Below are 15,069 nucleotides of genomic sequence, written 5' to 3'. Positions count from 1 at the left end.
GTATAGCAAAGTGTCTTGTTAAAGCTGTGAGAGCACATCCTATGCGCTTGGGACATGCATCTTCCTCTACTATACTACATGTATATATTGCGTCAGGCAATCAAGAGAAGTTGATACATCAGAAGAATCAGTAGAGTTTAACTGATTCCTTGCTCTTATTTCCACTTCAAAAATTTGCAGTTTATCTGCAAAAATAGACTAGGATTACCCAGAGGACCATTTTATTGTGCATTGTAGAATCATGACATTTACTTGGGAGAGACCCAGTAAAAACCATGAAATCACATCCAAGATGGGTTGGTTTAAAAGAGGTTTAAAAGATGAGGTCCAAGCAATGAAATTGGTTTCACAGTTTTTAGTACTTCATCATCGTCTATGAAAGTAATTTATTCAGGACATTATTATTTTCATTGCTGAAAGAAATTGCAGGATGCTTCTTTACAAGTATTTCTAAGACGTAATGAATTTTAAATGTATTATTCAGGTTTAAGCTATCTAGTGATCTCTAAACTAGATGGGTTTCTGAAAACAAGTGCTACTTAGGCAAATAAATTTAGAAATCTTTCTCAAGTCTCGTACCTTGGAAATATAGCTCAATGACGATATAAAGAGGGTAGGTAATCTATCTCTGAAGGTCTCTCTATATCAACTATATACTGTACCTAGTCAGCTACCTTAGAAAGAAGTTTATTTTTGGAATTTGTCATTTAAATTTTGCCCACAGTATATTACAAAAGTAATTAGGACTATCTATCGTTCTGAGGAATTTACATCAATAAAATGAGCTAAGACTTTTTTGTCCAACTTCCTATGTTGAAATTATTCAGCATTTCGTGTTAACTCCTGTTCAAGACGTGATATTTGATGATTCACCATGATGGATGTGAATATGGGGAAACAAGCCTTCAAGGGCATAGTTGGAAATAAAGAGAATCCATATGCCTGCTTTTTTACTGGAAGCTGTATTGGGGAGTCTGTCCTTGTAACTAGTATCTCGTTTTCCTAAATGAAATGTTTTTTACTAGAATATTATCTTGTATCATCTCTCTCTTATGTTGCCTGCTTGCAGATTCTTTTTTCTACAAATCTTTTTCCTTCTCCCATTTTAAAATTCATAATGGCAAAGTAATATATTCACTTTATATTTACTTATTCAGCCACTGCCTCTCAGTAGTTACCTGATTCTCTACCTTTCCAGCAATTAGTGGTGAAATTCATGTGCTTCAATCTCTTTTCTAGATATTGAAATTAAAGAATTAGAAACATCAAAAAATGTATTTGCTGTTTTTTTGCTTAGTGCTTAATTTGACTTAATCTTCTCCGTTTGAACTCTTAACAGCAGAATGTGACAAAAATCACACATTAATTCCCAGACCTAAGTTAATTTGAATGGTTATATAATGAACTCAGCAAACTTTCTAATGAAGATGTTGACACAATATTTACTGAGTACTACAGTACAACACAACCCATTTTTAATAGTAGTTTAAGATGTTTATATGTTGGTTCAGACATTCTTCCATAAAATCTAAAGTGATATTTGAACAGGTTATTGCATGTTCCATCAAGGACATAAAATGTATTTAGTTACAGGCAAGTGATACAGGAAAACTTAGCAGATATTTTTCTAATGATTTTTTGCAGTGCGTCTTGCTGACGAGTCCTGCTTTTTGTGTGGCTGATGCTTGCAACAGACCTTCAGGTTCTCTTAAGGCCATTTAGGATGGTATAAAATTGCATATTGGTTTTAATTTGAAAATGAAACAAAATCTTAATTAGAGGGAAGAGGACACTACGTTCAGTAGGTATAGAAGTTCTGATGCTTTTATTTCAATTTTAGTTCTACCAACTGAAAAAGCAAGTAATGTATTACAAGCACGGGATGAATTAGAAACAATTATGTTAAATTTTAAATAGCATTTTTCTCCTGCAATAAACAAGAAAAGCGGCCTCAGATTTTTAACCTACTAATGGGGAAAACTTATTAAATATAGAGCGAAATCTTATCAGGAGCATTAACAGCAAAAATAACCATTTAAAGAAAGAGAGCTATGTGATAAAACATTAATTTGAGCACGTACTGTAGCCACACATTTGAATTCTTGCTTGTGTTTGTCAGGGAAGTGCTGAATCGTGATCAGCTTTTGGTTGGCACGCTTGGCATGGAGAAGAGTTCTTCTGCATTCAGCGTAGATTTTATTTAAAATATTTTGAAGTACATTTTTCCTTTAGATTGCAGCACACTGAATTGACTATATGTGCAAATGTAAATAGTTATTTTAGCACAGTGAGTCTGCCTTGGAGAATTTCACTTGTATGAAATTCCTCGGAAGCAGACACCATTTTTTTAAAAATAGTCTGATTCTGACATCTTAATTCACCGACTAAAAGCATTGCATAATACAAATTGCAGTAGGCTGGAAAGAGAGGGTAGTTATCGTTTGATGTCTTTAGAGATGCATTATTGTTTCCAAGGCAAAAGATCTACAGTAAAATTAAAATTTGCTGATGTAAATAACCTTTGTTCCTTATATTTTAATATAGTTTTATATTCCGCTGTGTATCGGGGATACAAAGTACACTAACAGAATTGCAGGCGGAGAGTTCCTGAGCCCACTCGGCCCATTCCCCTCGAGCAAATCTTATGTTAGCGACCTGTGAGTCCTGTTCTGGGTGCTAACGTTAGCTGTCGTTCGTGTATTCATGCAGCGGGTAACGTGCTGTGTCCTCCCGCTTGTGGGCGGCTGACTAAAATCCTGGCCCATACTGCTTTATACTGAAGTTAAGAAGTTGAGTTTTTGAGTGACTGCAGATAGCCTTTCCTGCTGAAATGCTAGTTCCTTTGCTAAGGGAAAATTCTAAGCATTGATCACTTCTTGTTTTTGTTTTTTTTCCTAACTTCTATTTCTGTACGTTTTCTTTACTACTGCTATGGACCAAACGCGTGCAATACGTTGTGGCAGAGATGTTGATTTAGAAATTCTTTCTCTCGAGTCTTAAATCTCAGAATATTTCTAATAGTTCTTGACAGTCTTACAGAACTCAACAGAAATTACCCGTTTATCTGACCCATATCCTTTGTTCATAACTATCAATAACTTCGTATCCTTTCCGTAACACTCCTTTGTCACCGTTGACACTTCCCTATGCTCAGGTGCTTGCTAAATCCTGCCACAGCTTCCTCTGAATTGCTGTCGGAGCCCTGATGTTCCCTCTCTCTGTCGATACAACTTTTGGCTGAGGTGTTAAAGGCTTTCGTCTATAATCTCGATGACTACCACTTCATCCCTTTTTGCTTCCTTTCTTCCATCATCTTTCTTCACCGATCAATACAGAACGCTTCTGCTCGCTTCGCGTTTCTTCCTCTCGTCGCCCCTGCCCTACTGTTGCCATCCCCCGGCAGTTTTGCTTGCCTTTGCCTTGGCTTCGCGGCCGTTACAATGTCAAAGTCAAAACTGTGGCGTTGCTGTCGGTGCCCCATGCAACCTTGCGCCGGCTGCATCTGATCTCATTCCCCCGCATCCCCCAACTCGCATTCCACATTCCTCACAGCCCTCTGACTTTATTGCTCCTTTTGTCTGCCTTTCACGCACTCATTTTTGCACTGTCTTTCATGCTGCCTATGTGCCTGGAACAGTCTTTAGCATCTCAGCCAATTTGCAGCTTTGCATAAATTATATTTAATAATAAGACTAACAAAAGTTCATTATCTACATTATTTCAATTAACTTTGTACCTGCAGAAGCAGAAAACAGCCGGAGGGAAACTACTGTTAAACTTTGTTGTGGTTCTTTGTTGTGATTTGTTGTGAGTCAAAGATACAGATTCAGGCATGACGGTACTTTGATGATTCAGCATAATATTTTATTTATTTTTTAACAATTTGGTAGATGAGAGTTTTTTTGCCACTAGGTTTCAGATTTTCTATTTCAGAAGTAAGAAAGTAGCTACTTATTCCGTATAATTGAAATCACCAGAAGATGATGATCATCATCACCATGTTACATGGTACAGACAGCTTGCCCTGTGACACATTTTACCTCATTTTCTCCATACTAATACGGATGCGGAAGGGCTTTGAATGTTGGATAGACTTTGTTTGTAGATATAAAGTTAATCTTTGGTGTTTAATTTACCCTTTAAAGCTATACACTCATCAGCTAAAATTAGTGAAAGAGAAGAAAGTAAGAATCTGCCTGTAATGGGTAAATTTTCTCAGTGTGTTGGCTACTTGAATGTACAGGCTTTCTTAAACCCAATTTTTAATATTTTTGCTCCCTTCTAACACCGGTGAAAATGAGCTAAAGGTAAAACTTCATGTGCTTCTTCAACATCAGTCCGTAGGTTCAAGGCAAGGCATTCTGGGGGAATTACACCTCATTTTGCAAGTGAAATCCCATCCGAAGCATTCGGTGGTTTTGGTTTAAGTGGTTGCATTGATATTGTTAACAGCTGAACTGCGGAACCAGAAAGATATGCTTTTAATTTGTTTTTAAATGATCTAGTATATTCTGGAGATTATAATCTGGCGGGTGGCTGCCATAGTAATGTGCCAGTCACCATGGCATCTGAACAGCGTGAAAAGAAAGTCTGGGCTGCACAAAGACAAGAGGAGCAATTAGTATTTCGAACTGATCAAAGGTGGGTGACCAAAAAGTTTGCCAATAGACGCAGCTCAGTGCATGGCACTAGCAGTTAGATTTTACACAAATTTATAGAGATTTCAGTCCTCCTATCGACATCGTGTGAACTTGTAAATAAAAGTCTTGACACGTGTTTGTCCACTTACTGCGCTAACTGAAAATTTTTCGGTTGCATGAGGAGCGTAGCTGTATGTTTTTATTGCTCCGGTTCAATGAAGAAGCAATTTATGATGCTGCTTTATATGAATCCAGAACTTTTTCTTCCTTACGGAATTTAAGCTCTAAACTGAAATTAAAACAGTTAAAGTAAAGGGAATGTCTCTATTTGATTGGTAAATATTCCTTGTCTGTAAAACTTTGGCACTCTGCTGTTTTAATACTATATTAATTATCAAATTAAGGTTAAATAGCTTTCAAAAAGCAAGCTTATTTTACCTTTAAATAATTGATTGTGACTTGTTGTTTGAAAGAGGACTATTTTGGCGCGAATTCAAAAGCCAGCGATGATTTTTAACTCGAGCAGTTTGTTTAATCAAACATTACTCTAATAAGTTTTGCGTGGTCCCCTTGCAGACGGGGCCTGTCTATCACAACTGGTTTATTCTATGACGAGTTGCTCAACAGATGTCCTTCTGGTCGAATAATGCAGCAGAATACTTGTGCGTTGGCTAAAATTACTTCAACTTTGATCACTTTTGTTCAGCACATCAGTCTGGCATTGTGCTTTATACCAACATAACACTATACCCCGAGCATGCCTTTCAGGCTTAGAATAGCAGAGGAATGTTATTGAATTCAGTGCAGTTACAGATGAGTTAATGAAAGAAGGGAAATACTGTTTTTTTCATAATGCCTTCTTGTTGTTCTTTGGAATTAAAGTGGAATCTGAGGAATGTGACTCCCGAGTTATTTATTTTTACTTCTGAGGGCTTTTTGAAAACAATATTATGCAGTTCTCTTGAGCCCGGGTTTCACTTGTTATTTCGAAATAGCTAGTTTTAGAATTTTATATCGTGAAAATAATATTAACAAGACTTTTTTTGGGATACGTAACTGAAGAATAGTTATCTCGCAAAGACAATTTATCCTGGTATTTAATGCTAGAAAAATAAAACAGCAAGGACCATGCTCTTGTGATCTCAGCTTAGTATTGTTACATTCTGGTGGGATGTTGTGGGGTCAGTACTAAGTAATGACATCTCTTTACCTTGATACCCCTGCGAAACGAATACGGCACAGCAGGCTAGCTTCTTGTTAAGAAGCAGTGAAGAAAAGCTGTTTGTTTTAAACAGTAGGAGTGAGATCATATACCCAATTCTATAGAGTTCTGTCTTCCATAGCTCCATTTTTCACAGGTGCGTGTGTGTATGGATAGATATTTGAAATGGATTGAAACCAGTGTTTTTAATAATTAAGGTGTATTTTTGCTTTCTTAAAAGCACGCTTAAATATCGGGAAGCAATGATATGAAGTGCACTTTAATTACTAGTAATTACTTCAGCATTCTGTATCTGAAACAAAATAATGCTCTTGTTTCATTTTTTAATTAAAATGTAGTTTTAAAAAAATGTAGTTGAAGTGTAGTTACCAGATCAGACTCTGTGCAAAAACTCCTGGACAAAACCAATATTAACATAAAGGTTATCGAGTATACATGTAATTTACTAGCTAAAGAAAAAAAAAAAGAGAGATCTTAATTATTTCTTAAACAAACTGTGAATTCAGAGCCAAGCTGAAAATTAAAAACAAATATATGTTGTGATACAGAAATGTCCAGATAAGGCATTCGCACAGTCTGTTTTGTCCTATAGTGACATGTAGAATCATATAGTTGTAACGTATCTCGCTGCTAGTTTATAAATTGAAGTGATTGTTTTCCACTGATCTGCGCAGAATATTTATTTATAAAGCTTTAAACTGATAGCGCTGAAATTATTTAACTCTTTAGCCTAGTTAACACTAATAATTCGTATTCCCATGCCAATACATTAAATCTGTCTGGAAGCGCGAAGCATCATTTCACTGTTTTTACAAAGAGGCACTTTATGAGTATGAAGTAAACAGCAATAGTGAGAATGAGCAACAGGAATTGAGTGGAGGAGCTGGGAACTGGAAATACAGCACTAATAGCGCTGCTCTTTGAGCTTGCTCTCTATTTATGCTCTGAACTCCCTCAGTGGTATTTATTTGTTGGCAAACCCGTGCAGCAGTGCCACGGAGAGTCTTCTGCAAAACGTTGCCCAGATCAACATTTGTGAGCGTGGGTATGCATGTAAATCCCTGCCTCCTCCTCCTTCCATGCAGGATATTTATAATGATGGAGCAATTCTTCTACCGCTTAATTTCTGCAAATGTATCCTTCATCCGTGTACTAGTATGCCTGCACTACGTGCAAAGTGTGAAAGAAAGAGTCCGTGCAGTGTTCCTCTCTAAAGATGGTCCTGAGGAAAAGAGATTTGGTGCTGAGTATTTCATTATGCAGACACGGTTTTTAGATGAAATCTACTGCCGGATTTTGCATATACATTCTGCACTAAAAATAAATACTGGATGGAATGTGTATATATTACCATATAACTTCATCATGTTTTCAAATCTCAGCTCTACGTCAGTGGTGAAACTATGGCAAATAACTGATTCATAGTTAGGGTCAAATTATATAAAACGTGTTATAGTAGGTTGGCTTGTTTTATTGCATTATCTCTATTAAAATAGTAGGTTAGAATCTGCTTTCATTCATTACCTAAGAAAACTTTTAAGTATATAGATTATGTTAGTATTTCTCATTTTGGCAAAGATTTCAGCTGTCTTCCCAATCTTACGCCAAGAGCAAACAGTGCTCCAAGACAGAGACTGTTGTTAACTTAGGGTAAGTGTGCCGAGCTGCAAGACCCATGCTCGTTCAAAGACCTTTTTCAGTTCACAGATTTGATTAGTAATACCTCATAGCAGAAGTTAAAATACAGTTAATTGTTGGTTCTTTCCAGTTGACAAGCCAAAAAAAAAAAAAAAAAAAAGTTAAGACATCAAAGGAGAGTTTTTGGAATACGGTATACAGTCTGGACATTTGTTTTATGTCAAATCTTATGCATCTGCCTTAATATCTTTTGTTTTAATGTGTCAAATATTTGGTTATCCTGTCTGGTAGGGTTAGGCTGTGTGACCTTCTTAAAACTGGGAAGCGAACAGAGAATTTCTGACTTCCAATGATTTTCTGTCTAGTGGATAATTATATAAATTGTTAGTAAAACATATCAAATCTTAACGTTTGAGAATGTTTTTCAGGACTGTAATATGGGTGGCTGAGATCTGTACTTGGAAGCCGAAGTAGAGCCCTGAAGATGTGGGAGGGCCATATATTCAGATGTAGCAGACTTACGGAAAACAAATCAAAACCCAGCATTCCTCGCTATAAGAAATGCTACTATTTTATGGTGCTGATCCAGTTCTGATCCAGCTGGGCAATATTTACATGTGCTTTTTACTTGTGCTGTCTTTATATTCAGGTGTAAGGTGTCTTTCAGAATTTGAGATAATGCTCTCTATCCCAAATACAAAAATACATTTTCGTGGTTTAAATAACTGCTTATCACAACCCCCTGGTAAAACATGCCAGCTTTTTTTCTGTGTTCATGTTCTTGAGGAGAGAGTTTGGTAAGCTGTTGTATTTTACTGTGTTCTTCCTATATTTGCAGTTTTGAACTCTTCCTCCTTTTCCCCCTCCCTTGCCCCGACAACCGTCATGTCAGATCATTAATAGTAGTGGCTTGTCTTGGATAGCATGCAAAGAGAGTTATTGTAAAAATTACTTTATTTCCTTTTTGATCATAAATGCTTGAAATGTGTTGTCTTGTTGGAAATGTGATTATTAATTTGTACTTTCATATTTAACACTACCACTTTATTTCTGGATCCCATTTAAGAAATGTGCGCAGAAATAGTTAAATTTCTTATTGCACTAGATGTACCAAGAACCTAAAATTTTTAGGTGAAATCAGAATAGGTTAACTAGCAAAAACTGTAACAGAATTTTTGTTATTATATTCTCTATCCCTTCAGTTTGTTCATTATTTTGTGTTGTTTTCTGCTTTAGGAATCTGTGTTATGAAAAGTTTTACACATTTATGATGCTCTATAAATCATCATTTATAATGTTTCATAATTAATGTATTTCTTTCTATAACAGTTGATTCAGTTGCTTTCAGCAGAACTGTGCTTCCCCTGTATTGTGTGTAATCTTCTGGAACAGATCTGGGTCTTCGAGTGTTGGGGGAGCCAGTTTTACAATAAGTAAATGGGGAAAAAATCAAAAAACTTGAGATTGTGATGAAAATAATGCAGTTTGGCTGTATGCTTTTGTTATGTACCAGTTCTGGTTTTCTTTAACAGGTAAAGCGGAACGTGTATGACCTAACGAGTATTCCTGTTCGTCACCAGTTGTGGGAAGGCTGGCCTCCTTCTGCCACAGATGACTCAGTGAGTAGCTCTGGTTCTCGTTGCATTTTTTCCAAGAAAAATAGCTGATTTTTACTTGGCTTTATGATCAGAGTCTCTCAGCGGCTTTTTTTGTCCCATATACAGTAACTTATGGTTATTGCACGTACTTCAGAGCTTTATCTTGAAAGACAGGTACTAATTCATTGGCTTTTTGAAGCACACAGGTAGATCCACAGAAATTATTCACATGTATCAAATTCAGAGCGTGTTTTAGACTAGCAGCACACAGTGTTCCTAGAGAGAAGCAAAGTTGCACAACGTTTTGAAAGTTGAAGAGGGCTATTGCAGTGACTGAACATCAGGAGAGTATCCCATTTTTCCGATGTATTCTGAGGACATATCTAGATATTTTCCTCAGTTGTGTCTGAGGCATCAGTTCACTGGTACAGTTAAGCCTGGGCATGGCTAAGCGGGCAGGTGTTTGTGTTGAAATCGGTGGAGAGCTTTACTTGCTTTTAAATTATGTACTTTGGTTCTTGGAGAACCGGTAAGAATTGGCAAGATTACATTTTGAAATAGTAAATATTATGTATACGAGAGATGTCAATTTTCAAACATATTCTGCAGGTTTTAATGTTGCATTATTTAGAAATGGAACAAAATTATTATTTTTTTTACATCAATATGTACACTTGATAATGGAATCAGCTAGTTGTGAATATCTTGCAAATTCATGAAATTGTGAGACTTAACTGTGTAGAATTATGTTAATTATACTTGCCTCCTTGCATGATTGTCCCCACAGTATATTTTACAGCATCTCATTCAGTTTTACTGATGCAATTTTTCTCTGGTAGTATATTGCTAATGCCAGCTAGTGAGGTCTGCCTTAAAAAAAAAAAAAAAAAAAAAAAAAAAAAAAAAAAAAAAGTAATAAAAGAGAACAAAAGGCAGAAATAATAATGCAGTTATGTTGTACATAACTTCTGTGATAGTGACCTGCAGATAAAAATAAGTGTTTCTACTTTTACCATTATTCATTTAAACTAAGGGTTGAATGTGAGTATTTCACAAAGTGAAAATGAGACGGGGATCCGCTTTCTCTACACATTAGCATTATCTTCAATGTATTACTTTGCTGTCAGTCTCTGCTCCCCTTCTTATAAAGGAAAAATTGCTGTTTGTATGATAAGCTTGCTTCTCTTTTGGCTCTGGGCAAAGCATTTATGCCAATCCAAAAAAAAAAAAAAAATGCAGAGACTGTCTGATTACCTACTGCACTTGTGAAATATGTCGGTGGCGGTGTTTACAGAAACAGTGGTTAAGTTTGAGAGAGGTGGATAAATCTGTGGCCATGTATTCAAGAGCATATTGGAGACTATAGATACAAGATTTGAAATAACGGCATGGTGTCATGTGGTAATTAGGCTTTGAAATGTGGATCCATTTTAACATTTTATTAGTTTTTATCAGCCCCTCAAAAGAATTGGAAACTCAACACTATTAATCTGTTTTCCCGCAGCTCTTAAGAAAAACAAAATAAATCAAGGGAAAACCCTTCTCTTGAATAGGATACCTCACATACGTAAAACCCGTAAATCTGTCTAAGTCTGTTTTTACAAGTGACATTGTTGCAGGTGAATTTTTCCCGTTTCATCTTTAATGAAATTGGTGAATGTTGAGTCATCTGCTGCAAGGCAGGAGAGTCCTCACAGCTCACGGCTTGAATCTGGTGCAGCTGAGGCTTGTCAGCTGTGTAAACAGATTTGAATGTGTTACCAACAAAAATATAATTAATTTCTGTCTAAAATTAGAGGCCATAGCTTAATATTTATAAAGATTTAACGTTAGCGATGATTATTTGAATATTTTTCCTTTGCAAATTAGAAATATTTAGTAATAATTACTTCAGTAATAAGTAATGCTCTCTTCAGTTCAGTGACAGATTTTTTTTAAATCACGTTGTCTGTATTGAGTTTTCCCATGTGCTGTATTGTATGAGAGTTTAGTACGTAGGCGCAGCTAAAGAGTTAAAGACAGACTTGATTAAAATACTTTTTCATTTACATTTTATGCAGCATAAGAAATACTTTGTAATACCACAGGAGGCTTTTTCAGTGCGGTTCTCGTTAACCTTTGGCTTAGCAAACAGGACAACTAAATAGACTTTGCATAATTGGATTCCTGTATCATCTTGAGTCTCTTATGAACCTGACAGACTACAGTCTTCTGACATTACCAGGAAATTCAGTGGAGTCAATAGTCATTTAAAACATTGTTGCTTCGTCTCCCCTCAGAGTTAAGATATGTTCTCTGCTTGTCGCTCTATCTAATGAAATACGGGTTACTGTATGAATTGTCAATAACTCTTTCAGATGTTTTGGCACACTTCCACCAGGGAAATGTAGGTACCAAAACCTCCACAGGTAGGGGAATGTTTTCGTGCTACGGCTGTTTAGCTGTGAGAAACAAGGTATACGTGCTCTCCGGAAGGCTCCTCTTACAATTCAGCAAGGACGTATTTTTAGTTTTTAGTGTGCCTGAATAAGTTTAACGCCATGAGTTATCTCTCTTCTAATTAAAGTTCAAACAATGTAAATGTATGGGTTTTAAATCATTCTCTTTTTAACAAGTTTACTTAAGTAAAACTTTAATTAATATTAAAGACTTAATTTTTCTATTTTTGGGTATAAACCATCAACCGATGTAATGAAGTCTTGAAAATTATGCTAGAAAATTAAAAATTAATAATAGTTTGTTTTACCTAGATTTGCTGTTTTTTCTTAATCTTTATTTTTATTTTGGATATCATAACCATTTGGGATATCATAACATTACTGAGCCGGTAAAATGAGACCCAAGCCAGAATAATTTACTAGGATTTCTAAAATGTGCTTAATTTCTCTTTAATATATTGGCTGAACTTCCAAAATCTGCTGGTAATTACTAACATTGCCAAGTGGAATGAGTGAGCTTCAAATACGTATGTATATAAAAATAAATAAATAAATAAAAAATCTGAGATCAGTAGGTGGTATTTTGGTTACAGTTTTTAAAAGGAAGCTTTATGGTTTTGTTTACTTATAAACAGATGACTTTTTGCATACTGGCTTTACCCACGTATGTTTGAGGTAAAACTTCCCCCCGCCCCGAGGTCGGTGGATTTTTCACTCGTTTCAGTAGGATGAGGTTTTGCCCCTAATGTTTCTGTTGGTTTCACAAGCCTGGAACACCAATACACCAAGCGTGGGAAGCAGAAGAGGGGTTGCTTGTGCACAGCTTCCCTTCTTGGTATTTAAGCTAAACCTTTTTTTTTTTTTTTTTTTAATTTCATTGTTTTAAGTCACCTCAATGTAGCAATGAGAAACGCCTACTTTGTCATAAGTAACAATAGTTAACTTGTCACAGTGGAATTTACTTCTGCACGGAAAATACGTAAAACCCTTAGAATGAGTCTGGGGGGGGGGGAAAGAGAAAGAGACGAGGGCAGAAGATGAAGTGCCCCAAGTCACAAGTGCTCAGTCAGCTGCAGATCTGGTGCTGAGGACTTAATGCTTCGTTTCCTAGACGGTATGGTTGATCAAGACCTCCTGTCCTCCTTCCACCACTGGTAACTGCACTTTCTCCTCCTGTAGAGAAACCGGTGGGTGCTCCTTTAGGCAGCAGTGGGACTAGAGCTCCAGACTGCCGTTAGAAGGAGGCAGGTTTGAGTTGCACGACTGCCGGTAGCGGTCCAGACGTGGCGTGGGTGAAGCCACGGACAGATGGAGGCTCTGTGTCATCCTCTGGGAACTGCACCTCTGGGGTGGCTGTTGCATACGTGGCTGATGTTCCCTAGCTGAATTTAATAAAGACTTCTGGGTTATAGTCCAAACTCTCAGTTTATTATTATATTATTCTGTTGTTATTATTATTATCATCACATTTATGGATGATCTAGTTAGTGCCGGTGTTGTGTTTAGCTATTTCATTGGTAAGTACTAAGCACAGTCTGTTTGTACAGATAGAAATAGAAATTAAGAATGCTGACAAATAATATTCCGGTACAAAGTCAAACCATTTTTGACATTATAGTTTTTGGCTGGTCTCCAGATTTTCAGAGAGTTTGACTTATGACATCTGAATATTTAGTATCTGGGAGTATATATGTCTTTTTCCCTTTGAAAGTCTTCAGAAGGCTTTCTGAATATTGTTGAAGACTGTCAGTGTGATATGAAAACTAGCCCAGAGGTTTAGACATTGGCTGTTTAATTTTAATGGATGCCATGTCTTAATTTACTGGATTGTTTGAAATTTTTCCTCTGGATTTGATATGACTAAAGAGCAAATAGTCATAACAGAGGTGTACTTTCAGATATGTAAAATATACATATTTCAGATATATAAAATTGATTATATTGATATTAAAATACATACATCTTTAGAAAATACTCAACTATATTTTTCTGTGTCCATAGCTTGTAATTATAATTGGAACTTTCTGTAATATTTATTACTTTTTGTGTTACTTTCTTTCCATAGTTTTCATCACCATTTGCAGTGGTGTGGTAGAGTGGATCTGACAGGTGCATCCTTTTAATTTAGATATTTGGAAGAATACTTTCAGTCTGTGTTGTTATGTGGGTTCAATAAGAAGGCTTAAATGTCAACCTAGCATTTGTATTATACTCACAACTCAGTTGCAAAAGTGGTGAGACAGTACCCAATCTTGGAAGTTCATGGAAATCTATGAAGTTAATCATTCATCATCATCAGGAAATAGAATAAATATCTTTATATTAGATAATCTTCTGACTTTGACTTGTGGTTTGCTTGGATGTTTTTGTATAGATTACAGTATGATGGAGTATCATGGTCTTTCCCCAAAATGAGCAACAAGGATGCAGTTGTTCCTTTGCAATTTTTATTATTGTCCCTGCAAAATGTCTATTTCCTATTTATAAAAATTAAGAGAGAGTAATTGAGATTCATTTTGTTTATATACAAAATATATCATCACAGAGAAAGTCAATTTTGTATTATGTTAGTACTTTTTTGTCACAAGAAAATTTATTAATTTATTTAAATTTATTTAGGATTGTCAGGTTTTAAAACACAAAAATAATATAATTTAATGTTTCAAAATTCAGCCATTGGTTAACTGACTGAAGTGGACTACACTACCTATAACATTGCTTTTCAGAAGGGTGTGTTTTCTCACTTCATGGTAATAAGAATCTTGAGGAAGTACAAGAAGTGTTTATGCATGAAGAATAAAAACTGTTGTATCATTATATTTAAAATGCAGGTCAGATTAGTTGTTACGACTAAAAAAAAAAAAAGTTTCAGCTTTTAGCATTCTTAATCACATGGGGTACTGATGTGGAAAAAATCATTTGTCATCTCCTGCTCATACTTTGCCTTCTTGCAGTCTAGTTTTGATGTTGTCTTTCCAGTTGTCTGAGATCCTGGCAATGAAGGAAATGGGAAATTCACTCTTGCTTTCGTTTGATCTAAGGATATCTGGTTGGCAGTAGCCGTGATCTCAGACATCTTGGAAAATTAAGATCACCTTTCCTAGCTACTGTATTAAGGGTTCTAGTTATAGCTCATTTTGTCCATGAAATCAAATGGCCAAAAAAAATTACACAATTCTAACGCTGGTCCCATGCTGCTGTGGGAAAGAGCAACAAGAAGATTGATTTGCGACACAGATGTTTTGGGGTTGGTGAGGTGGTAAAAGGCTGTTTCATGACTGTTCTAGTGATCTGCTTAGCCAATTTATTGTCACCGATCAGATACAAATCTCATCTTCAAGAGCAGCTGCTTCTGTTAATTTGTTGTCTCTTGGAGTAAGAAGACACTTCAAAGCAGCATGTTTATAGAGGGCAGTGTAATAGGGACAGACGCTTTCATAACCACAACTCATTTAGAGCACTGGTGATTTTGTTGAGACAGTCGTCCCACCTGAAAGTTCAGAGTGAACTTGAAGTGTGAAAACTAAAAAGAC

General features: G+C 36.0%; 1 protein-coding gene across 1 annotated transcript in view; it reads left to right on the top strand.

The window, feature by feature from the left end:
- The window catches only part of FAF1 (Fas associated factor 1), a 179,767-nt gene that overhangs the window by 78,504 nt on the left and 86,194 nt on the right, over positions 1 to 15,069 (top strand). The window contains exon 8 of the mRNA XM_067301226.1: positions 9,033 to 9,119. Coding sequence (XP_067157327.1) covers positions 9,033 to 9,119 — 87 coding nt within the window. The remainder of the gene's footprint in view (positions 1 to 9,032; positions 9,120 to 15,069) is intronic.

The sequence above is a fragment of the Apteryx mantelli genome, chromosome 8, assembly GCF_036417845.1.
Source record: "Apteryx mantelli isolate bAptMan1 chromosome 8, bAptMan1.hap1, whole genome shotgun sequence".
NCBI lineage: Eukaryota > Metazoa > Chordata > Aves > Apterygiformes > Apterygidae > Apteryx > Apteryx mantelli.
This window is presented reverse-complemented; position numbering and strand designations above follow the sequence as displayed.